The sequence below is a fragment of the Polypterus senegalus genome, chromosome 8, assembly GCF_016835505.1.
Source record: "Polypterus senegalus isolate Bchr_013 chromosome 8, ASM1683550v1, whole genome shotgun sequence".
NCBI lineage: Eukaryota > Metazoa > Chordata > Cladistia > Polypteriformes > Polypteridae > Polypterus > Polypterus senegalus.
This window is the reverse complement of record NC_053161.1, coordinates 171,992,077-172,015,776: the sequence shown is the minus strand read 5'-3', so window position 1 is coordinate 172,015,776 and position 23,700 is coordinate 171,992,077. Positions and strand designations below refer to the sequence as shown.

The 23,700-nt window shown below is 39.2% G+C and overlaps 1 protein-coding gene across 3 annotated transcripts; it reads left to right on the top strand.

Moving 5' to 3' along the window:
- Positions 1-1,509: 1,509 nt before the first annotated feature.
- Positions 1,510-22,403, top strand: LOC120533390 (gastrula zinc finger protein XlCGF26.1-like). 3 transcript variants are annotated; one of them, XM_039760239.1, is made up of 3 exons: positions 1,510-1,825; positions 15,085-15,539; positions 19,646-22,403. In XM_039760239.1, exons 2-3 carry the CDS (start codon positions 15,119-15,121, stop codon positions 21,286-21,288), a joined length of 2,064 nt encoding a protein of 687 aa, XP_039616173.1. In that variant the 5' UTR covers positions 1,510-1,825; positions 15,085-15,118; the 3' UTR covers positions 21,289-22,403. The 3 variants fall into 3 exon arrangements, with proteins under 3 accessions (XP_039616173.1, XP_039616174.1, XP_039616175.1); XM_039760240.1 differs by lacking the exon at positions 1,510-1,825 and adding an exon at positions 10,172-10,195; XM_039760241.1 differs by lacking the exon at positions 1,510-1,825 and having other exon boundaries at positions 15,261-15,390.
- The last annotated feature ends 1,297 nt before the right edge of the window (positions 22,404-23,700 follow it).

Genomic DNA, 23,700 nt, shown 5'->3' with positions numbered 1-23,700 from the left:
ATACCATTGATTGGCCCCCACACTCCCTCGTCAGAACTCAATCCAATAGACCACCTCTGAGTGGGACATTATGTTTCAGTCCATCCGACGCCTCAGACTGTCCAGGAGCTCCGTAATGCAAGAGATGCTCAGGGGATCCCCTAGGATGCAGAAGATGCTAAGGAGATCCCCCAGGACACCATCTGTTGTATCATTAGGTGCATGCCAACCCACCTGCTAATCCCCGATGTTGTCAGGCATACATACAAGAACATGGGGGTCATACAAACTATTGAGTACAATTTGGAGTTGCTGCAATGAAATTTCAGCAAAATTGACTCGCCTGCCACATCATTTTTTCCCTTTGATTTTCGTGGTATCCTTGAATTCAGCCCTCTGTAGGTTGATCATTTGCAACAATCCTGTCACCCAACTCCGAATCTTCCCTGCAATTTGTAGCAGGGTTTTATATTTTTATGACCGCTCTTTAGTTGTTAAAAAAATATGTATTTATTTGTTGTATGAAATTTCACATTTGAACACTTTTCGATATTGATGTGATTTATTTTGGGGAATACTGTCAAATAAATAAATTTTAATGGTTACAGCCTGATTTTGAAGTGGGGGGGAGGATGAGGTTTTCACATTTTCTTTTTGACTTGAAAAAAAACCCCAAAACACTTAAATGCCACCTACTTGTGTAAGGATTTATTCTTATGGTTTATTCTTAGCTGTCAAAAATGTATCCCCTTGTAATTTCATAAATATTTCATTTTTTTCACCGTTATTATTATTATTATTATTATTATTATTATTATTATTATTATTATTTTCTCAAGACATCAAAATTCATTTGTGAGGCATTAAACAGTTTATGAATTGATAATGCAGTTTACAGAACGTTGAAAAAAATGAATGGTGATAATATTTAGGGGGAAAACAAATTTAAACATAAACCTTATTAGCGCAAAGTCTTTGACCGCCTCTACTCGATGCTTTTTATTTCAAACTTGTTTTGTTCTGTAAGGAGACGCGGCGCAATTCATAGCAAGGAGCTTCTCAATGTGGGCGTCTTTAGAATGCAGCGGGGCTCACAAGAGTACCCAACACAGAGATACGAGATGACAGCTCAGTAAGCCAAATTGTGCGTAACATCAGGCATGATTTTATTTATTTATGCTTGTATAGTTTCTCTTTTGATTTAGTTTTACAAGTGTTGTTTGGTACAAGATTCATTCCGATTGCTGTCGCCCACTTATAAACACTCCTGTCCACTCCAGATTAAAGTTACGTTTTAGCTTTTGCAATAGTTTTACAAAGTATTTAACGACTGCACGACCGTTGCATTCGGCGCATTAACATGACATAGGGAATTCTCTGCGGCTCCTTTAAGAATGTATTTGACTCTCCATGCTGTGAACGCGCGATCAGAGACCTGCGCGTTTTGATACGGTTGGAATCTCCACGCATGCGCATAAAGTACAAGTCGTTTGGTGGCCCGCCTATCACTAAGTATTAGTTATCAAAGCGTTGTGCGCAGACATTGTTATCCTAGACAGACCTCCTCGACAGATAGTGCACCTCTTAACGTATACGGCGTACACACTGACGTTTTAATTTCGCTTTCAACTTTTAAGCAAACCATTATGTGTACCTTTGGTAGCGTCCGGCCGACGTCATTCCGGGGCGACGGCTACTGACGCCAGTCTGGCGCCTCGCTTTATGCACAAAATTATAAGAGTGGAAGACCGTGTTAGGATATAGCGGTTTGGATAATGGATGGATGGAAGACCGTGGCAGAACTTTCAACGAGGTTAGAAAGAGCCTAATTGCTGAGAGACAGACGGTAAGTGCTCTGGTTTTGGGTGCGCACTTTATAGATGAATGGCTTTTAATTCGCTCCACACAGACGCGATGCTCGCGGCTCGCTCGTTTTCTTAAGCCCAGCATCGAACTTTGCCAGCACAATCACATGTGAAAACGCTCCCGGCATATAATAAGGTCGTAAGCCCTCCGCGAACAGCTCAAGATACAGGTCGCGTACCTGTGCTTTAAGAATACCGTTTCAGGGGTGACACAATTTTTCATTCACAAAGTCCACCTCCTCTTTTCATGTCACTTTCACTCCTGCTTCTGTCCACCCGTACGATTTTAAATTCATCAAGTTCAACCCGCAGAGTCCTTTGTTTCAGCTCTAAACCAAGTTTCAGTGAAGCACATGAGACTGCCGAGTTTGTATTCCCTTTGGCGCTTAATCAATGTTGAGAGCTCATACGTTTTATTCACTAGCGATCTCTGCAAATAATAGTAGAAGGCAGGTACGGTTTTTGCCTTCTTTTCTAGTTGCTGAGCCGGATACCTGTGGCCTCGTGTATAGCGCCGAGCTCACACGGACAAAAGAGGAAATGTGCGTACCCACAAAAAAAAAATCTAGATTTATAAATCTGTGTGAAAGCCAAGTTCCACGCACTTCCCTTTTATAAACCCCAATAAACGTGAAATTTAACACACCCACCTACAACCCCACTTCGAATCCTCCCAGAATTTCACATGTTTATTAAGCAAATCAATATAAATATCACCTTCCGTTCAGTGTTTGGTTAAAAGACAATGGAAAAGGCATGTGAAAAAAATAATTTCAGTGAATGCAAAGTGGTGGCAAGGAAAAATGTACTATTAGTTGACTTATGTAGTGGCATAAGCAACAAAAGCATGGCGAAGACACTCGAAAGTTTAAGTTTAGAAAGTTGCACAGTGCCCGCAATGAAAAGAAGTGGTCAGATATCAAAGTCGATGTGAAAAGTGAGTCGCAGCCCACTGTTTGTTTATTCTGTTTCAGAAAATACTACAAAAACTGACCCCCGTGTCGATGACCTGATCAAGCCGGTGTGCCGAGAACATCCTTGGACGCTGGCTACACACACACCCCTACCTCTACCTGGGAAACCATGGGGAGGTCATCTGGCCGTGTGATGACAGATGCTGTTCTACAGTCACAAAATGCAATAGCGGATGCTGTAAGAGATGTGGCCAATGAACTAAGGAATACAAGTGCTGTACTATGTAATACTAACCACATATTCAATGAATTGGTTAAAAATAAACAATGCATCTGATTACCTGTTTTTACATTCTGCTAATTACATTCAAACGAAGTTGTAACGCTATCCGAATTAATTAGTTAAGAATAAACACTGCATCTGATTACCTGTTTTTACATTTTGCTGATTACACTCAAATGAAGTTGTAACGCTGTCTGATTTGGCTGATCATTTGGTGGGTCAGGGTCAGGTTCATCATAGCGCATCTCTTCTTCACATTATATATGCAACATGCTACATACTTGGCACAGTTCAATACACTTTCTGTGCATTATAGAGCAGCACATTAATAGAATGAAAACACTTTCTATTTATATAGAATTATAGAAATTAATTTTCTGAAGTCACCTTTATAGTGTAGTGTTGGCACTGAGCGCCACAACAAATCGATTCTCTGCTCTTTATCCTTAAAAGGACTGCTTGCCTTTTGCTGCATTAGTTGGAAAATGCACCTTGCAACTGTGTAGAGCTGCCATTTTTATAGGCTCTCCAGCAATATGTGATATACCAGCTCATTCTTTTGGTGATTCATCCGTGGCAAATGTAACTTGTCCAGCTCCCTTGCTATAGAAATGTGCATACAGTTGACCGCTCCGATTACATTTGGAAAACTGAACATTGCTGCAAATTGTGCTTTGATGTTTCCCAGTTTAACCAAAGTTTAAGGAAATCTTATTATCTAGATGGCAAGTGGTTAATACCATCCTATACAGCTGGCATGGTGCAACTCCGTGATGAATGAGTCAGCCAGGTCATGTTGAAAAGCTCCTGTGGCTCAAAGCCTGAGAGTGGACAGAACTTACAAAAGAGCTGGTAGAGCACAATTCTTCAAAATCTGCCTTTGTAAAGCCAGCGCCAGTTCAGCACACAGCGCCAAGGAAGCTCATGGAAATCAAAATTTACTTAGAAGGCAGTCATCATCATTTATAATATGCTCTCTCTTCTAATTCTTCCGTTTGCAATGTCTTGCTATGGTACTTGGATTAATTTCACCATTCTGTGCACCATTATGTTACAGAATGATTATAATCATCCATCCATTATCCAACCCGCTATATCCTAAGTACAGGGTCACTGGGGTCTGCTTGAGCCAATCCCAGCCAACACAGTGTGCAAGACAGGAAACAAACCCCCTGGCAGGGCGCCAGCCCACCACAGGGCACACACACACCAAGCACACACTAGGGACAATTTAGAATCGCCAATGCACCTAACCTGCATGTCTTGGGACTGTGGGATGAAACCCATGCGGATGCGGGGGATTACAATGAAGTGCCTTAAATTTGTAAGCGCTATGCAATTAATTTTGGTGTATTTGATAAAACCCACATCATAGATGTGTGACTAAAAGAGAAAAGCCAGCCACAGAAACAGTAGAGTTGCTTTGACGCTGGGTGCCGGTGGTTTGCAAAACCGAGCAGAAACATGCGTATGGAAAGGGGGAACGCTGTCATGAAAATGTGCGTGGCTTTGTGCCATGTTTAGTTTTTATACATCTCGAAGTGAGCGTGGAAACGGGCGTATGAACCGTTTATTCATGAGGCCCCTGCTTTCTTTTCCTCAGTGTAAAGTAAGTAAAAATGTCTATATAAAGCGCTTTTCTCAGACAGGCATCACAAAGTGCTGTAAAATAAAATAAAAGAACAAAAGTTATAATAAGGATAAAGTAAAAAAAAATACAAACAAAAATTGAAAGTTAGGTAAAGCCATGCCACCTATTGCCTTTGGTCTTTGTAGGGTCATCCTTTGGATATGTGGATGTTTTGAATTCCAAATAAATGAGGTTATGATTGAATCTAACTTATTTAAAAAATGATTTATTGATGTATATTGGAATGCTTTGAAATAGAAAAAGAGGTTTAGGAAGGATATTCATCTTGACAGTGTCAATTCTTCCAGCTAAAGTGAGATGAAAGGTAGACCATCTATGCAAGTCTTGCTTGATTTTCTATGTAGACAGCAAAAGTTTATTGATAAAGAGCTTTATGTTTACTTGTGATGATTACCCCTAGGTATTTAAACTGATCTGTGATAATACAAGGGAAGGTGTCCAATCTAATATTGTGTGCTTGATTATTCACTGGAAAGAGCACACTTTTATTCAAATTAATTCTGAGACCAGAAATCTTTTGAAATTCTATTAGTGCTGTTAGAACTGTAGGTAAAGTATTTTGTGGATCTGATATATATCATCTGCATATAGTGAAATTTTCTCTTCAAGTCCTTCTCTGATAATCCCCTTTATCGCATAAGCATTCTGACAGTGAGCTGCCAGTGGTTCAGTGGCAATTTGCAAAAAGCAGTGGTGACAAGGGGCATCCTTGTCTAATACCACATTCTAGTTTGAAGTACTGTGTATACTCACATTTAAGTTCTCCTGCGGATAAGTTGGGGCTTGATTTTACCATATAATTTCCGGTATTTTAGAATGTCAGTCGCATAAGTCAAACATGGAAAACTCACGCTATTGGTCAAAGAGATTATGATATGGTAACGCTCCCCTGAGAGAGTAACCACAGAGCACACTACCTTTTTTTCTATGCATTGTGCCTACTTGACCACACGGTAATACCCAAACTATTCCGATGTGACATTTGCATTGTTTACTATTTATTTGTATCTCACCCTCTCATACATCTTTATTGTAAGATCATCCCTTATCTGTGATGGAACATCTGATCAGAAGAAAATATGAAGCTGGTTTTAAATTAAAAATCGTTGAAGTGGCAAAAGAAATTGGTAACTGCACTGTTGCAACAAAATTTGATGTGTCTGAGAAACTGATGTAAAAAGATGTAAAAAAAAAAAAATGAAGTGTTACATTTTTGAACGGGCATATAAGTCAGTTTTTTTTTTTTTTTTCCCCAAGACCTGACTTATATGCGAGTATATACAGTAGTCTGAAATAATGTTGTTAATACAAACTGAAGCTTCTGGACTGGCATACATTAGTTTCATTCATGCACATATGTTCCAACCAAACTCAAATTTTTACAATCTAGTGAAAAGGTAGTTCCATTCAACCATATCAAATGCTTTTTGTGCATCCAACTATAATATCATCTCCAGGCTGTTAAACATTGTGGGTGAATGTATTACATTAAACAGGCATTGATGATTGGAACCTAAGTGTCTGCCTTTAATAAATCCAGTTTGGTCTTGTGATATTACTGAAGGAAGCACTTTTTCATTCCTTCTAGGAAAAACTTTGGAGAGAATCTTACTATCATTATTAAGAAGTGAGATTGCTCTGTATGATGCACATTGTAATAAGTCCTTATGTTGCTCAAGAAAGACAGTAATTAATGCTTGGTGAAAGGTTTGAGGTGGAATTTTATTGTCTCTAGCTTCTGTAAATGTTGATAATAAAAAGGCTGGGGTAGCTTAATTTTATTTATGTATTTTTTATAAAATTCGACAGAGTAGCCATCAGGTCCTACTGCTTTTCCATTCTGAAGTGAATAACTAGTTTTGGTATCTGCATGCATCCAGAAATGTATTAGGTTGTGTCTTGTCTTCTTCAAACTGAGTACAATATAAGGACTTCTAGTAGTCTCTAAATGTGTGCATTATATTTTAATGGTCAATGATTTTCTCTCCGTCTGTGTTGGTGATTGCTGGGATTGCATTGCGAACTTCCTGCTTGTGGATTTGTTGAGCTAAGATCTTATTAGCTTTATCTCCATGTTGTTGTGATTTAAAAATGATTTGTTCTGTTTCTTTTGTTGTTAAGAGATTGAGTTCTGAGTGCAAAGCCTATCTTTTCCTATGAAGTGCCTCATTCGGACAACTGGCATGTTCTTGATCTATTCTGGTAATTTCACTGATTAGCTCTGATACCTTCTTGGTTTCAGATTTATTTTTGTGGGAAATATATGAAATAATCTGTCCTTTAAAGAACATCTTCAGAGTTTCCCCAGAGTATTCCTGCAGAGACCTCAGAGGATGTATTTGTCTCTTAAAAAAAAAAATTGCTTTGCTTGGGTTTAAATTCTGTACAGTTCTCGCCTGCTAATAAAAGTGGGTTAAGACGGCATCTGCGAGATAAGTATGTGGATCATAGTGATTTAAGCTCCATGATCAAAGGGGTGTGGTCGGAGATAACAATAGTGTCGTAGTTACAAGATTTAATCGTAGGCAAGAAATTATCTATAAAGAAATAATCAATTCTTGAGTAGCAGTGATGCACTGGTGAGTAGAAAGAATATGCTCTTGAGTTTGGGTTTGGGAATCTCCAGGGGTCTGATAAGTTATGATCAGTTACAAACTGTGTAATTGTTTTTGCAGTGTTAGATGTCATTGCCCCTGTGGTAGGAGACCGATCAAGGTCTGGATTTAAAACACAATTAAAGTCACCAGCTATTATAATTTATGAGTGTTCACATAGATAAATAGATAGATAGATAGATACTTTATTAATCTCAAGGGGAAATTCACATACTCCAGCAGCAGCATACGGATAAAAAAACAATATTAAATTAAAGAGTGATAAAAATGCAGGTATAACAAAAAATAACTTTGTATAATGTTAACGTTTAACCCCCGGGTGGGAATGAAGAGTTGCATAGTGTGGGGGAGGAACGATCTCCTCAGTCTGTCAGTGGAGCAGGACGGTGACAGCACTCTATCGCTGAAGCTGCTCCTCTGTCTGGTGATGATACTGTTCAGTGGATGCAGTGGATTCTCCATGATTGACAAGAGCCTGTTCAGCGCCCGTCGCTCTGCCACGGATATCAAACTGTCCAGCTCTGTGCCTACAATAGAGCCTGCCTTCCTCACCAGTTTGTCCTGGCATGAGGCATCCCTCTTCTTTGTGCTGCCTCCCCAGCACACCACCACGTAGAAGAGAGCACTCGCCACAACCGTCTGGTAGAACATCTGCAGCATCTTATTGCAGATGTTGAAAGATGCCAGCCTTCTAAGGAAATATAGTCGACTCTGTCCTCTGTCCATTACATTGGTAATGGATGCAATATGTTTTGAATGAAGTTCCTATCATCCACATCAGGCATGTAGATATTTATCAAAATTACTTTAACAGTTAAACTACCCATGACGATCACATATCGCCCTTCAGGATCAGATACTACATCTGATACTACAAATGAGATTGTTCTATGTATAAGAATTCCCACACCTCTAGTTTTCTTTGTAAAGCTGGAATGGAATATTTGGCCAGTCCAATCAATGTGATGCCAAGACTGATCATTGTTTAAGAAGTGGATCTCCTGTAAAAATACTGTTTCATTGTTTAGACCTGTTAGGTGAGAGAATACTTTCTCTTTAATTTGTGATTGAGACCTTTAACATTCCAGTTCACACATTTGACTGTTTGGTTAAAGAGGCAAAAATTAGAAGCTCTGTTGTCTGAGAATTTAGCTTTAAGTTGTTGGCTAAGAGCTATCTATTAGTCTCTGTCAGGCAATCTACAAGAAAAGCAAACTTGTATAGTTGTTAGCTTATAAAAGAACAATATAACTGTATGTGATCGGTATAGAAACAATTAGAAATATCCTTAAAGGAATTGATATTATGAGCTAATGGTAGCATATATATAATGACAAAAAGAAATAGGCCCAAGGATATAACCCTGTGAGACCCCACAAGACAGCAAAGCACTGACGGACGTAAACTCACCCATATGAACTGAGAAACTCCTATCAGCCAAATAGAATTAAAACCAGGCTAAAGCTGAGCCAGTGATACCTACAGAATGGGACAACCTGTCTAAAAGGATTTTACGGTCAACAGTATCAAAAGATGAACTAAGATTAATCAATGCCAGCATCTGCAGCAATTAGTACGTCATTTGATACTTTTAGTAGGGCTGTCTCTGTGGAATGCTTCTTTCAAAATCCTGATTGAAAAGGGTCCAAGATCTTGTTTTTCTCAAGTTGTTGCTCAACAACCATTTCTAAAAGTTTTGAATTTTGAGATGGGCCTATAGTGTTTAAAATAATATTTTTTTTTTCAACAGGGATGAACAACAGCATGTTTAAAATAACTGGGAATGCAACCAGAGTGCAGAGAGCAATTAATGACAGATACTAGGCTAGGGCCAGAGTTTAGAACTTTTAAAAACAAGGAAGTTGGTAAAACATCTGAGGAGCTAGAAGATGACTTCTTTTTCATAATCAGAGAACATAAATCCTCAAAAGAAAGTGGATTAAAAGAATCAAAAATTGAAGTACTTGAGGGACTGGCATCTATTATAGACAGCATATGTGGAGGGAGAGAGAGAGTGCAGCCAACCATAACAAAATATTTAAGAATATCATCAGAGTCACACTTTGAGGAGAAATTGTATCAAATAAAACTCTAGGGTTGTGCTTACTGTTAGAAATAACCCTAGGGTTTATCCATCTATCGATCTATCCAACATGATTATGAGTGTTTTATTTATATCTTATGAAATCACTGTTTTTTTTCCATTAAACATAATTCAATGCTGACTTCCGCTCTCTGAAATGACATGCATGTTATGTGTTTTGACATTACTGTATGTTCCCTAGTATGTGCATGTGCCTGTGGGTCCACCCTGTGATGGACTGGTGTCCAGTCCATGTGTTGTTTCTGCCTTGCACCGGGTGATTGTTTGGGTAGGCTACAGCTGCAGGTTCAGGAAATGAATGAATGAATGGATGTTTTCTGGAACAGTTTACATTGACATAACAACAACAACATTTATTTATATAGCACATTTTCATACAAATAATGCAGCTCAAAGTGCTTTACATGATGAAGAAAAAGAAAAAAAGACAAAATAAATACGAATTAAAATAAGTGAATACTAATTAACATAGAGTAAAAGTAAGGTCCAATGGCCAGGGAAGACAGAAAAAAAATCTCCAGACTGCTGGATAAAAAAAATAAAATCTGCAGGGTTTCCAGGCCACGAGAACACACAGCCCCCTCTAGGCATTCTACCTAAAATAAATAACCTCAATCAGTCCTCATGTTATTCAGGGTTGTCATGGAAGAACTTGGTGATGATGGTCATGTGGATTTCTGGCCTTTATTCCATCAATGTAGGGACATCACAGTGCTTTGATCAGGTGGTGGTGATGCAGGTCGCTGTCCCGAAAACCGGAAAAAGAACAGAAGAGAAAGTAAGGGTTAGTATGGATTTTGAATATGAATATCATGAATAATAATGATAATTAATTGAATATACAGAGCATTGGGATTACACTAAGATGAAGTTATGAGAAAGTCATGTTAAAGTAATGTGTTTTTAGCAGTTTTTTAAAGTGCTCCACTGCATTAGCCTGGCGAATTTCTATCGGTAAGCTATTCCAGATTTTAGGTGCATAACAGCAGAAGGCCGCCTCACCACTTCTTTAAGTTTAGCTCTTGGAACTCTTATTTGAAGATTTAAGGTTACGCTTTGGAGTGTAAAGTGTAAGACATCCCGAAATATAAGATGGAGCGAGATTATTTAAGGATTTGTAAACCATAAGCAGGATTTTAAAGTCAATTCTAAATGACACAGGTAACCAATAATTTGTTTCTATTAAGTTATCATAGAAATTTAAGTAATTTATTTTATATAAAATTTATATTTAATTAATATACCCTAATTTAAACAAAACAACAACAAAAAAACTTTATTTTCACTATCAACATCTATCCCAGTAATGGCAGTGCAGTGAAGGATGTCATTGGAGCTCAGCTCCGCTCAGTAAAGCTATTTACTTCTGCAGAAGGGATGTTCACAGCTCAACAGAACAAAGCACTCTGAGACTTCTAATGATTAAAAAGGTTTTTTTTCTGGTAAAAGATACATCCTAAGGATGTGCTGGGATGCATCTTCAGTGGTTTTTCCTGAATTCATTGTGTATTTCAGGTCTCAGAACATCATGTTTCATTACCTAGATCCCAGCATCATTAACTCACTAATCACCCCCTCTGTTCCACAGACACCTGGAGGATCTCTTTGCTGCCTCCATTGCTGTCCTGATGGCTGACCTCCTCAATGGCCCAGTTACCCAACAGGGTGTAGACTCTGCTCAGAGAACATCCAACAAGGCCTATTTAAGCCCACCTCCACTGAGTGGCAGTGTGCCCACCAACCCTGTTTCTGGCAATCGTCCAGTAGTCCCTGGCACTTGGCAATCTTCCTCTCAAATGCCTCCTTTATGTGTTCTTCCCCAGGGCACTGTAAATTCTGTCAGGGCTAGCTGTTTTAAGGCCTCAAATAAAATGATGATGTCTGGCTGCAATGATGTTACTGCAATACGTACCGGAAACTTTAGTTCCTTGCCTAGATCTACAATTAGTTGCCAATCCTGTGCAGTGGTGAGTAGTTGTTGTTTTGACATGATGAATGCTAACTGCTTCTATAGGGTTAGGGTTATCAACATTGTGATTTGGTCAGCAGGTACAGGTGTGACTGGGCGGCAGCTTTTTTGACCAGTTTTAAATCAGTTTCAGGTGGAGGCCTTTGTCTAACCTACCACCAAACAGAAAAGGCCACTGTAACTTATGACACCTGTCAGCCTGAGCTAGCAAACCCATTATTTCACCTGCTTAATGTTTTCTGCCAAAGCCATAAATCAAAGCGAGTTAAGTTCCACTTTTAATCTGCCCCTTTCTGACATTTGAGGCCTTACTTTTTGTTGTAGTGTGAAATTTTGCATATAAGTTGATACAAATTTGATATGTCTTTATTTGTAACTTGGACAAAGCAGTGTAATTTTAGTGTTATATCATTGATAGTGATGAGCGAGCATGCTCGGCCGAACATGTGTTCGGCTCGAGCATCGCTATGCTCGGAGCATGGCGCTACTCAAACGAGCACCTCATGTGCTTGTGCACCATGCTCAAGTCTCCGCCCTGCATGTTTCGCGGGTTGAAGACAGCCAATCAAGGGGCAGGTAAGTACTGCTCTCACTGTAATGCTAGTAGCCATGTCAGGTGCTGGCATTACAGTGATTGGCTGGCTGGAACACATCATCGGGTGCTAAACAGCCTGCACTCACATGTAATGTTTTAGAGCATCAGCTCAGCTGCAGGCACTCCCATATCATGTTTTAGAGCAGTGAAAGGCAACCTTTTTCGAGTTGCGGCACTAAAAATTTTCTTTTGCGGTGCACCTGAGGGACTGCCCATACATAAAGTCATGACGACACAATCTATGGACAATCGCCAATAAAAACAGTTAATTTTACAAGTTTGAAAGACATTTTATTAATAAAGGAATCAAAGGATAAATCTTAAATTTATTTAATGTGAACGTTGAGATTGTTTTTCAGCACATATGAGATTTTTTGAAAGACAGACGTGCATTTCCTTGTCAATCATTTGAAGTCTCTCGCGTTTCTTAGACTTCATTTCCGTAAGTGTTCCATTATCTGTGCAATTTTAAATATTTTACAAAAGTTTTCACGGCGCCCCTAGAAAATTCCGCGGCACACTGCTGGTTGCCCGACAATGTTTTAGAGCATCAGCTCACCTGCAGGCACTGGCATATAATGTTTTAGAGCGTCATTTTCCCTGTAAGATTGATTTTTTTGGGGTGTTTTGGGCGTGTTTTTGTCAGTCTGTAAAAGTGGCGTACAACTCGGACAAACTGGTTCCCAGCAGCGACTTGGGAGTCCAGGATGCATCCAGACATTGTCCCCATGCTGTTCCCAGTCGATTTTGGTGGTGTTTCTCTCACTTTCTGACCTTTTCCAATGGACCAGGCACCCTCCCCTCTTCAGAGCAGGGGGTGCCTGGTTGTCTCCTATTGACTTACATTATACTCAGGTGCTCGGTAGAACACACGAACATCGCGATTTGTTCGGAACCGAACACCCGAACACTTTGGTGCTGCCTCATCAATAATCATTGATAAGGACAGCAATGGTTTGATGGTGAAAAACACTTCCCCCCTTTTAGGAATGAGTCTTTGTAATTTTACGACAGGGTTGGGAGAAGTGCCTCAAATAAGTTTGGCAAATGATTCTCTGCAGGACTCTCTCAATCAACCCCCACATGAAAGCCAAACTACATAGCTGGCACATAGTTTGGAGGCAGCTGTGAAGGTATTCTGTGGCCCATTGGTTTGGAACTGGCTTGTATCAGAAGCCTTTAAGTACCATGACACCCTAATGATCCATTAATGAAAGAGCATCTCATACATCATGAACTGAAAAGGACAGCACAATGAAGAGCACAGTTTGGCAGCCATATTGAGACAGGCATGTGGCCTGTTCTGAAGAAAGCTGATCAAAAATGAGGATTTAACTAGATGTTTGGCCTTTAAAGTAACTAACAAGTCTGTGTGCCTTCTGAAACTACACATCAGCATTTATCATGTTCTATGGTTGCCAATTTTCAAATGTACTTTGCTTATTGTTATTTATTATAATATTATTAATAATACATTATTTAAAGTGTAAATTAACTCCTGCTTGTCTTTTGCTACACCTAATTGCCTGAGGTTATAAATGTAGAAGGGAAGGTGGGGAGAAGTTGAGAAGTTATATGGTACAGTACCTTATAAAGAGTGGTAAGTCTGTGAGATTTGAGGCATTCTGACAAAGGCTACATATTAATAATACAAAAGGGGAAAGGAGAGTAATATATTACTCTACCTAGACAAAACATTCCTCAACATAATTTATAACTCAGTTCTGTGACTCCAGCAGAACTGTATGTTAAATTCAAGCAATGAACACTGATGACCCCCAACTGAGCCCAATGGCCTTTCTCTAGCCGATTGGACCTTTACACTCATTTCATCTTTTCCTATTTTTGTGAGGGTATCGATGTGCTTGATCAACTTTTTCCATACAGCTCAGTCCTGCACTTCCTCCCCAGTGAAACCCTTTTTCCTTTAGATCTTTTATTTTATTCATTCACCTCCACTTTGGCCTCCTTCACATTTTTCTTCTCCCGTACTTCCATACCCATCACTCTTTTGCCCACAAATTCATGGTCTCTCCTCATTATATGTCCGTACCACTTAATCCTGCTTTCCTGTACTTTCTTGGATATCTCTCCCACATTTGCTGTACCTCTGATTGTCTCATTTTTTCTATCTCCATAAATTCATCTCAACATTCTCATTTCTGCCACATCTAACTTCTTCTCCTTTACTGCCCATGTCTCAGGCCCATGCATCATTGCTGTTCTTACCACTATCTTACAAACCTCACCTTTAACCTTTACCTTAATTCTTTGATCACACAATACTCCTGATATCTTCCAATTTTTCAATCCACATTGCAGTCCATGAATCAGCTCAGCATCTAATTTTCCAGCTTGGGCTACCACTGATCCTAGATGTTTAAATTTATTTGATGCTATTTGATGATGAGTATTAGTAAAACAGGACAAACTTTAAAAATTAAGAAACAAAGAGGGCCCTGCGGTGAGCGGGCTCCCTGCCCGGGGTTTGTTCCTGCCTTTGCGCCCTGTGTTGGCTGGGATTGGCTCCAGCAGGCCCCATGACCCTGTGTGAGGATGTAGCAGGTTGGAAAATGACTGACTGACTAAACAAAAAGGTATCGCTAGCTAAATGGAGGCAAGTTACATTCCAAAAGAAAGAGGTAGACTGACTCTCCACTCCTGATGTGACGCTTCTCCCTTCCCTAGGCCCACAGCCTCTGTTTTGGATTAGCATGAATATATAAGTAGTTCTCTTGTTCACTAGCTAAGCGGATATAAGATACGCCCCGAAGCTGGCGCGTGAATGAGGAGTGTCCCGCCCTCTCTCCCCCTTGGCCCGCTGCATCTATCTCCAATTTGTGTAAATAAATCAGCACTGCAAACGTACTATGATATTTGCCGCAATGACAGAAGTTATAAAATCAACCAGAATGTTCAAGCAAATCATAGAAAAAATGTGATCTAAATCCATTAAGTAGTTCTCTCGTGAAAATCAGTCAGACAGCCATTGGATTTTATTTTATACAATATAGAGAGAGAGATGAAGAGTAATGAGATACTGTCAAATATTCATAGGTCTTAATAGTGCAGTATTAATGGAATTAAATACTATTTTTCTTTTCCACAGAGTGAGAAAAGTCTGCTTTTTCTGTAATGTTTAAATGGATGTGAAAGAGGAGACCTGTGAGGCTCATATGAGTATCATGGAGAACATGACCATAAATGTTAAGGAGGAGGACTCTGAATTGAAGTGTGCCTACCCTAAACAGGAGACCCTGGGCATTAAGGTGGAGGACTGTGAAGTGGGGTCCATAGGCATTAAAGAAGAGGCTGAAGACAATTGTGTCAGCAGAGCGACTGACATCCATACAAGTATGAAGGGTGTCAAGGAAGAAGACCTTCATTATGGATGTGAAAATGTTTCACTTACTGGGTCAGTCTCCTCTCAAGATTCTTCATTTCTAGAGTCTTCTGTCAATATGAAGTCTGAATCATTACAGTCTGACATAGAGGGAACTGAAAACATTCAGTCTCTTAGAACATGGGAACATCTTCTACCACCTATAAAGAACACTAGAAAAAGTAAGTGAAAAATAAAAACAGGTGTGAGGTCAGGCAGTATTTTCCTTTTAAGAGAAACTTAGTAATGGAGTGAAATTGATGCATTTTATTGTGTAATTAATGTAGTTTGAAAGCTCATACATGATGTTATAAGGTTTAGAAATTTGCTGTTCTGCCATTATAATTGGAGCTTTATGCAAACACTCTAAGTCTGTCCTCAGTAAAGAGTGCTAAACAATTGTATAATTGCAAGAAAGTTAGTGAACCCTTTGGAATTCCCAGGATTTCTGTATTAATTCCTCCTAACAATGTAGTATGATCTTCAATTACATCCCCAAAATAGACAAACACAATCGTCTTAGACAAATAATGAGTGTTAGACTTCTTGTTGTTCAGTTTAAACATTTACAGTCCATTCTGTTACTCTATCTTTAGTAATTTGATGACCCTCCCAAACATTTCTTACTGCTGGTCAATTTAGAATTTTAGCCTGTTCCTCCCTTCCAGATTTTTTTCAGTTCCTTGACATTTTGGGAATTCTTTTCCTGATCATTTGTCTTCATGTCATGCCACAGCTTCTCCATTTTCATTGAACTGTATATTCTGGATTTCCAGAACACCAATTTCCATCTGCTTAAGCCTTTCTGTCATTGATTTCTTCCTTTGCTTTAGCATATTGCCATGTCTCATCAGACATTCAGCTTACATTACCTTGACATTCTTCTACCAGGTTTCTTGAAAAGATTTTGTATACTGTGATCTTTTGATGCTAGCAAGCTGTCCAGGCCCTGAAGAAGCAAATCAGCCCATGACTTCTCCCACCATGAGGTGGTATATCTGTGTGCAGTGCTGTCTTACCTCCAGACCATTATGAAGTGGCAACACAAACATACTGAAAAGGGGCAAAAGATGCACAAACCAGACCAAGAATTTCACAAGCCAACCTAAAGATAGATATAACCTCAGAGAGCCTGACCCCAACTCCAGGCTAAGGCATTCACAGGCCCAAAACCGGATACAATACAGCTATCATGAAATGTCAATGAACCAATGAAAGACCTCCTCTCTGGCCTCAGAGGTAAAGGTTGGGGGTGGTCCTTCTGCAGTGACATCAGGGTGGCCCTTCCTCTTAGGGTTGTACCCACAAAACACAAAGGGATTTACATAATATAATGACACAGGATAATAAATAAACAACATAATATAAACAAAACAGGAAATTTTAATTATATATAATTATAAAAACCCTTTCAACCCCCAATATTTTCAACTTTCCTGCACCCACGTGGCAGTGCATGTGTAAACAGGGACTACAATTCCAATTTGGGAACTCGCCTTTATCAGCATACACAAAGTTAAAATATCGCTTTCAAAAAAAGGATATCGTTTAGCACCGCAGATAGTTTCCGCTAATTTGGATTACCGTTTGATAGTACTATATTATCATGTTATAGGTTGTGTTTGGCCATGTTAAATTTCCAAATGGCAGTTTTCTTTATATATAATACACTACCGTGGCTGTCCATTTGTCTGTCCAGGATATTAAATCACCTGTAGCTCACAAACCTTTTGACCTGTTGACCTGAAATTTGGTACACATATACTATGTGACATCTACTATCCGCTTTCTGGGTGATAATTGACCTCCAAGGTTATTCCTATTTTTATTTATTTTTTTTATTTTATTGTATCCTCAACTCTCGGCACTGGCCAGCGGGGCGCCACGCTGCGCATGTGTATGGACGCCGTTCTCATTCCCTATCACCTTCACTGTCACTTCCCCTACCTCTTCATATCTTAAATCTTTCTTGAGGTAGATTGAAGACTTAAGTGCCAGCTTAAGTGAAAAATTAACGAAAATGTATTAAGTAATTACAACACAAACACTGACTTAATCAGTTTTAACATGAAAAGGTGCCGACGAAAGAAGAGAAGAAGCAGTCCGCTAGGGTGAAGAAAAACAGGAAGCAGCAAGTGCATCAACCTCTGAGCAAACGAATGCTAAACATGCAGAGAGAGTATGAAAATGATAACTTTATTGTGCAGTGCGCCGTTACTGTTTTTTTTTTAATATAATTTCTTTATTTTGTCTCTTTCTTGAGAATACCCAGGTCCTAAAGGGGTGTATGGTGTTACCAAACCATTAGAAAGTAATGTTCCTTTCTTTCCACACCCACACGAAAAAAAAATCTGTTTAATTAGTTTCATGGTTGCTACATCACAGATCAAACAAATTTAATCCTCAGTTTTGCTTAACACTTCCTGTTATATTTTATGGTGTTAAATATTTCATAACCCACAAAGTGAGATTCAGATAGCCAGACAAGTACAGTGTGGTGCATGTTGGTCAAGTGTACAGATAGGACTTTCATTTCACCATGCGACAATAAATCTGAAATGAACACGACATTTGTATCGAAGCAGTGCCTTCTGTTTTTGAAAAAGCCCATAATAGTGGTTTCCTGCATATCATTACTAAGTAGTGTGGAGAAAAGCGACAGTGAAACAGAATGAAGCCCAATGTTTTTAGCGGAGTCCCTATTCAGAATGTAGTCAAAAGAGAATGACTGAAGATGGCGCTACTCTATCTTTACTGTTTTGTATTGATATTTATTCAGGTCCATTTTATGATGCATCAGTTCTAATTTTAGACTATGATGTGCAGAGTTGTGATTTGTAGCAGTTTTAAATTAATTTTAATCATCTTTGTACCATGAATTGTATTTTAATTCAATTTTAATGCAGAGGCAACCTAGCCAGTCCCTACTTCAGATGCTTTTCACAGTCCATAATATAAACTTCAAAGTCTGGACATGCATCTTACAATGTTTCCAAGTGGCTGAGCAGATGTAAAGTTCAATAATAAGTTCATTTTAAAAATGAAGAGTAAAATAATGAAGTGGAGTAGTCATAACTGGGGTATTTTCGGCCATTAAATTTTGGTGAAGCATTTGTAAAATATTCCATGTGTATGAGCAGACTTCTCTCAGTCACGTGAACTTACTTCAAGCCAGTATAAGCAAGACGTACAAACTCACACAAAATAGCATTCAGATGACGGGATGCCTATGATCGGTCTGTCTCAGTTGGCATTAGAGCATTATGATAGCCCCTGACATTGTTGTCACCTGAAAAAATACAACCATAAAGATTTAAATGTTGAGTAAAGTGAGAGCCTTGCAACCACCAGTGGCTTGGAAAATTTCTTTGCTATTACTGTCATAAACTGATAAAACAACACCTCAGTTTTAGAATCGAGCAGCTTTCAGGTCAAAAAGTACAAGGGGCAATTAAAATAAGGAAAAAAATGCAAAGGCTGCATACCCCTCATGACCTGAACACGAGACTCTGGTGGTGTCCGGTGGCATTGCTTACTACAGTGTAACCAGGGGTTTTTCTGGACAGCACAAGGCCGGCACACAATTTAGAGAAAAATAAAATTTCTACATAGCTGTTCTTTCTGCAACAGGACTCTCTTGAGAAGATGGTCCTTCTAAAGATTTTTATAAAACGCTTCTCAGAGTCATTTGGTTTACTATTTCATTTTCACAACATCACTGGACTTCTTTCAACAAACATTGTGACACTAACAGCTGACACATCATAAGCGCCACCGTTTGGTCATTTTGGCAAGTCATGCATGTTACACAGTAGCTCATGTATGAATTATTGTGGCAGAAAGTTTTACTGTGCATTTTGAATAACTACAACTGTAGTCGTGTCTGATCTGATTGCTATTCCTGTCTCTTCTCCATGACTACATGAGACATAATAATTCAGAAAGTGAAATTGTACGGGTAGTCTTCACAAAGACTTCTGTCTACTAGTGTTTTTCACAGACAATTGATATAATTTGATATTGTATTTGTTATAAGTTTCAATAAAACATACTAATGATGGGCAGCTCACAACTGAAACAGTTCAGGTCCACTCTTATTTACTCCTCTGTGACTCTGTGTGTTTTTTTTTTCTTTTGCACATATGTTTACAATCAATTCAGAATAAATTAATGTCCTGGGGTTAAAGCACCAGTTGGGCTAATTTTGACACTAAATGGTTGTCTCATGGCAGATTTCTCTCAATACTTCTTAAAGACCTGTTTTATTTCCTTATTTGTATTTCCGCAGCTTTACAAGATGATGGCTTCTTCTTCTTATCCTCATTACCTCAGATATCTCTTCAATACAGACAACAACAGACAATAGATGATAAAAACATGAAGAAACTGACATCTGGATCAGAGAGTGTGATATCAACCTCTTTGCAGGATGATTCTCTAGCAATAGAAGGTGCAATCAACACTCAATTTGAAATCCCCAATTCAGACTCCACCACCATCCAACATGAGCAGAGAAAAAGTCTAAAAAGCAAATCAATATCCAGAAATACTAGTCTGAGTCAAACACAACAGACAGTGCATCAGTGTTCTAAATGTTTCAAAAAGTTCAAGCAGTTTGGCCATCTCCTGAACCACACTAGAATTCACAATGGAGAGAAGCCATATTGCTGTCCAGAATGTGACAAACAATTTGTCACTAAAGCAAACCTTCAAATCCACAGAAGAACTCACACTGGAGAGAAGTCCTATTGCTGTTTAGAAAGTGGCAAACAATACATCACCAGCAACCACCTTCAGTCCCAGAGAAGAACACAAACTAGAGATAAACCTTTTTGTTGTTCAGAATGTGGCAAACAATTCACCACCAATAGTTACCTTCAAAGACACAAAAACAGTCATGCTGGACAGATGCCATACTGCTGTTCAGAATGTGGAGAAGGATTTGTCAGGAATGCCATTCTTCAAGTCCACAGAAGAATTCACACTGGAGAGAAGAAACATTGTTGTTTTGAATGTGGCAAAAGCTTTTCTCAAAAGAGTGTTCTTCAGACCCACACAAGAATACATACAGGAGAGAAGCCATATTGCTGTTCAGAATGTGGCAAACGATTCATCACCAGCAGCCACCTTCAATCTCACAGAAGAACTCACACTGGAGAGAAGCCTTATTGTTGTGTAGAATGTGGCAAACAATTCACCACCAGCAGTTACCTTCAAAGACACACAACAATTCATGCTGGACAGATGCCATATCACTGTTCAGAATGTGGACAAGGATTTACTGTCAGCAGCAGCCTTCAGAACCATACAAAAATTCACACCGGAGATAAGCCATATTGTTGTTCTGAGTGTGGCAAACAATTCTTCAATAAAGCAAACCTTCAAGTCCACATAAGAATTCACACTGGAGAGAAGCCATATACTTGCTCAGAATGTGGCAAAAAATTTTCCCACCGTAGCACTCTTATCACCCATGCAAGGATTCACACTGGTGAGAAACCATTTTGCTGTTCAGAATGTGGAAAAGGATTCATCAGCATTAGCAATCTTCAGGTACACAAAATTACACACACCAGTGAGAAGCCATATTGCTCTGAATGTGGCAAACAATTCAGCAATAAAATAAACCTTCAAGTCCATCGGCGAATTCACACTGGAGAAAAGCCATATTGTTGTTCAGAATGCGGAAAATGCTTTTCTCGAAAGAGTGCACTTCAGATCCACGCAAGGATTCACACTGGAGAGAAGCCATATTGCTGTTCAGAATGTGGAAAACGCTTTTCTCGAAAGAGTGCTCTTCAGATCCACACAAGAATTCACACTGGGGAGAAACCATATTGCTGTTCCGATTGTGGAAAAGGATTCATCACCAATGACAATCTTCAAGTCCACAGAAGAACTCACACTGGACAGAATAAAAAACAGAGATAGTGCCGGAATCAACAGAACTAATGATGGAAAATTTTCAGGCCCATCTTGACATCCTACCAATCACCTTAACTCCTTATGAGTCGTAAAAAGAAGCACTACTCTTCTTCTTCTTCTTTGATCCCTAGCTGACATTGGGTCTGGATCGGCTCCTGAGCCCATACGCTTCTGTGGGTGCCAACGGTTGTCGGATGTTCTTCACAACACGTTTCCATGCATGGCGATCGTTAGCGATTGTTCTGGACTCGTCGAGATTTATTCTGCAATTTCTGATGTCATCTTTGACCTGTTTTAGCCATGTTTTCTTTGGTGCCGTTCGTTGGATTCGCCACTGGGTGGGTCATTTATGCCAGAGGAGTTGGTGTGGTAGTCGGCTCGCATCCATTCGACATACATGGCCAAACCATCGCAGTTGACGTGTTTGAATTTGTTTCTCGATTGGTGGTAGGTTGTCACATCTCCGTCGGATGTCCTCATTTCTAAGGCGGTCTCGGAGTGATACTCGTAATATCTGCCGGAGGCAACGCATCTGGCAAACTTCGAGTTTGTTGAGATCCGCCTTGAGCATCATCCACGTTTCGGATCCATAAAGTAGAATCGCCAGGATCAGCTTCCGGAGAAGACGGATTTTGGTCGGAATGGAAATATTTGTTCGCTTCCACAAGCACCACTTTAGAGAAGCGAATGCTGTGGTTGCTTAACCTATTCGACTGTGGATCTCCATCGTGGACACGACTTTCTTCTGTTCAATCAATGAGCCAAGGTAAAAGGAAGCACTATTAGGAACAATGCAGGTGCTATCCTGAGTTCTCTCTGTAAAGAGAGTAAGAGAATAGGAGTACAGCTGGACTATTCCAACTAAGATTCACACTGGAGAGAAGCCGTATTCATCTGAATGTGGCAAATGATTCAGCAATAAAACAAGCCTTCAAGTCCACAGAAGAATTCACACTGGAGAGAATCCATATTGTTCAGAATATGGAAAAGGATTCATTAGCAATTGCATTATTCAGGTCTATGAAAGTACTTGCACAGATTAGGAGCCATATTGATCTGAATGTGGCAAATGATTCAGCAATAAAATGAACCTTCAAGTCCACAGAAAAATTCAGACAAAAGAACCAAAACATGACCCATAACCTACCTCTCCACAGTGTATAAACTTCAAGGTAATCGATGCCAAGAGAATTTCCTGTGACTTGGAGGAAACAATATAAAGACAACAGAACATAAAGGAAACAAAAGATCATCATATGGAACAAAAGACCAGCTATTGCTGAAAAAATTGTAATGGAGTGCAGCGAAAAGGGACAAAATCTGAGTGTGGTCTTGGGTGCATTACAAGAAAGTCTTTGACAGTGTGATACACTTGTTGATACTCAAATGTTTGCAAAAAACATGTACAAATCTGCTGCTCTCCTCCTCCAGCCCCATGTAAATCAGGAGCTTACCCATATGTACCTTCAAATTTGAGGGCATCCCCCACCCAAAATCAGTTAATAAATAATACTGGAAGAACCCCAATGTTTGCTGTTGTTTATCTTTGGTAAACCTTATGCCTGAACAAGCACAAGGCCTTTTAAGTTCCATTCATGGGCAGCTAAAAGTGATAATATTCCTTTTTTTTTTTACTTCTCAAATTCATTTTTCAATTGATCCAAGTCCAGTATTCAATATTATTTTAATAAAGTCTGTACACAAGAAGTGTCTTAGAATTCATGTTCTGCATGTCAAAAAACAAAACATATTGAGGTAGTATTCCAAAATTTCTTAAACTGAAGCAGAGAAAAATTCATCAATAACTTAGATCATGACAGTACTCTGCAGACGCAGAATGAATAAAAACGATTTTGTCAGACAGATGTGACCTTGTAGTCAGATGCGGCTTGCTGTATTACCTCACATTTCCAAGTGCAGGATGTCAGCTTTGTTAATTCAAAAAAGAGAAATTGGATTCAAAATCCGTCAGTGTGGATTTAAAAGTAGTTTTCACTGCCAGATCTGCTTTTTGAAACCTGTGGACATGAGACAGGACAAGACTGGTGAGGGTGCAATGTGAAGGGTTTGAATTTTTTTTTGGCTAATCACACTTCAGTAGACAGATCAGATCTATGCCACAGGTGAGTGAAGAAAAAGGAATTGAGTGGTAGTGAAAATCGCCTTTTTGTTTGATTGCAAACATCAAACTCAAGAGTGTACACACCTCCCTTGCAACTGGTCTTTGGGCTCACCAAGTCAAAGGTGCGCATGAAAAGGAATAATGATTGGAAAAAAACAAAGGGCAATAAGAATTGCATATATTAAATAGAAGACACTTTCTCCAACCCTCAACACTCATACACGGGTCCCAAAAAATGGTATGTGGTTGGGTTTTAATGTATTTCAAACTGTCCTGACTCTCCAATGAAGTCACAA

Bases quoted from the DNA above. Each gene is read 5' to 3' on its own strand.
- LOC120533390 (XM_039760239.1), top strand. From the start codon at position 15,119: ATGGATGTGAAAGAGGAGACCTGTGAGGCTCATATGAGTATCATGGAG. The intron at 15,540-19,645 runs GTAAGTGAAAAA...GTATTTCCGCAG, and splicing joins TATAAAGAACACTAGAAAAA to CTTTACAAGATGATGGCTTC.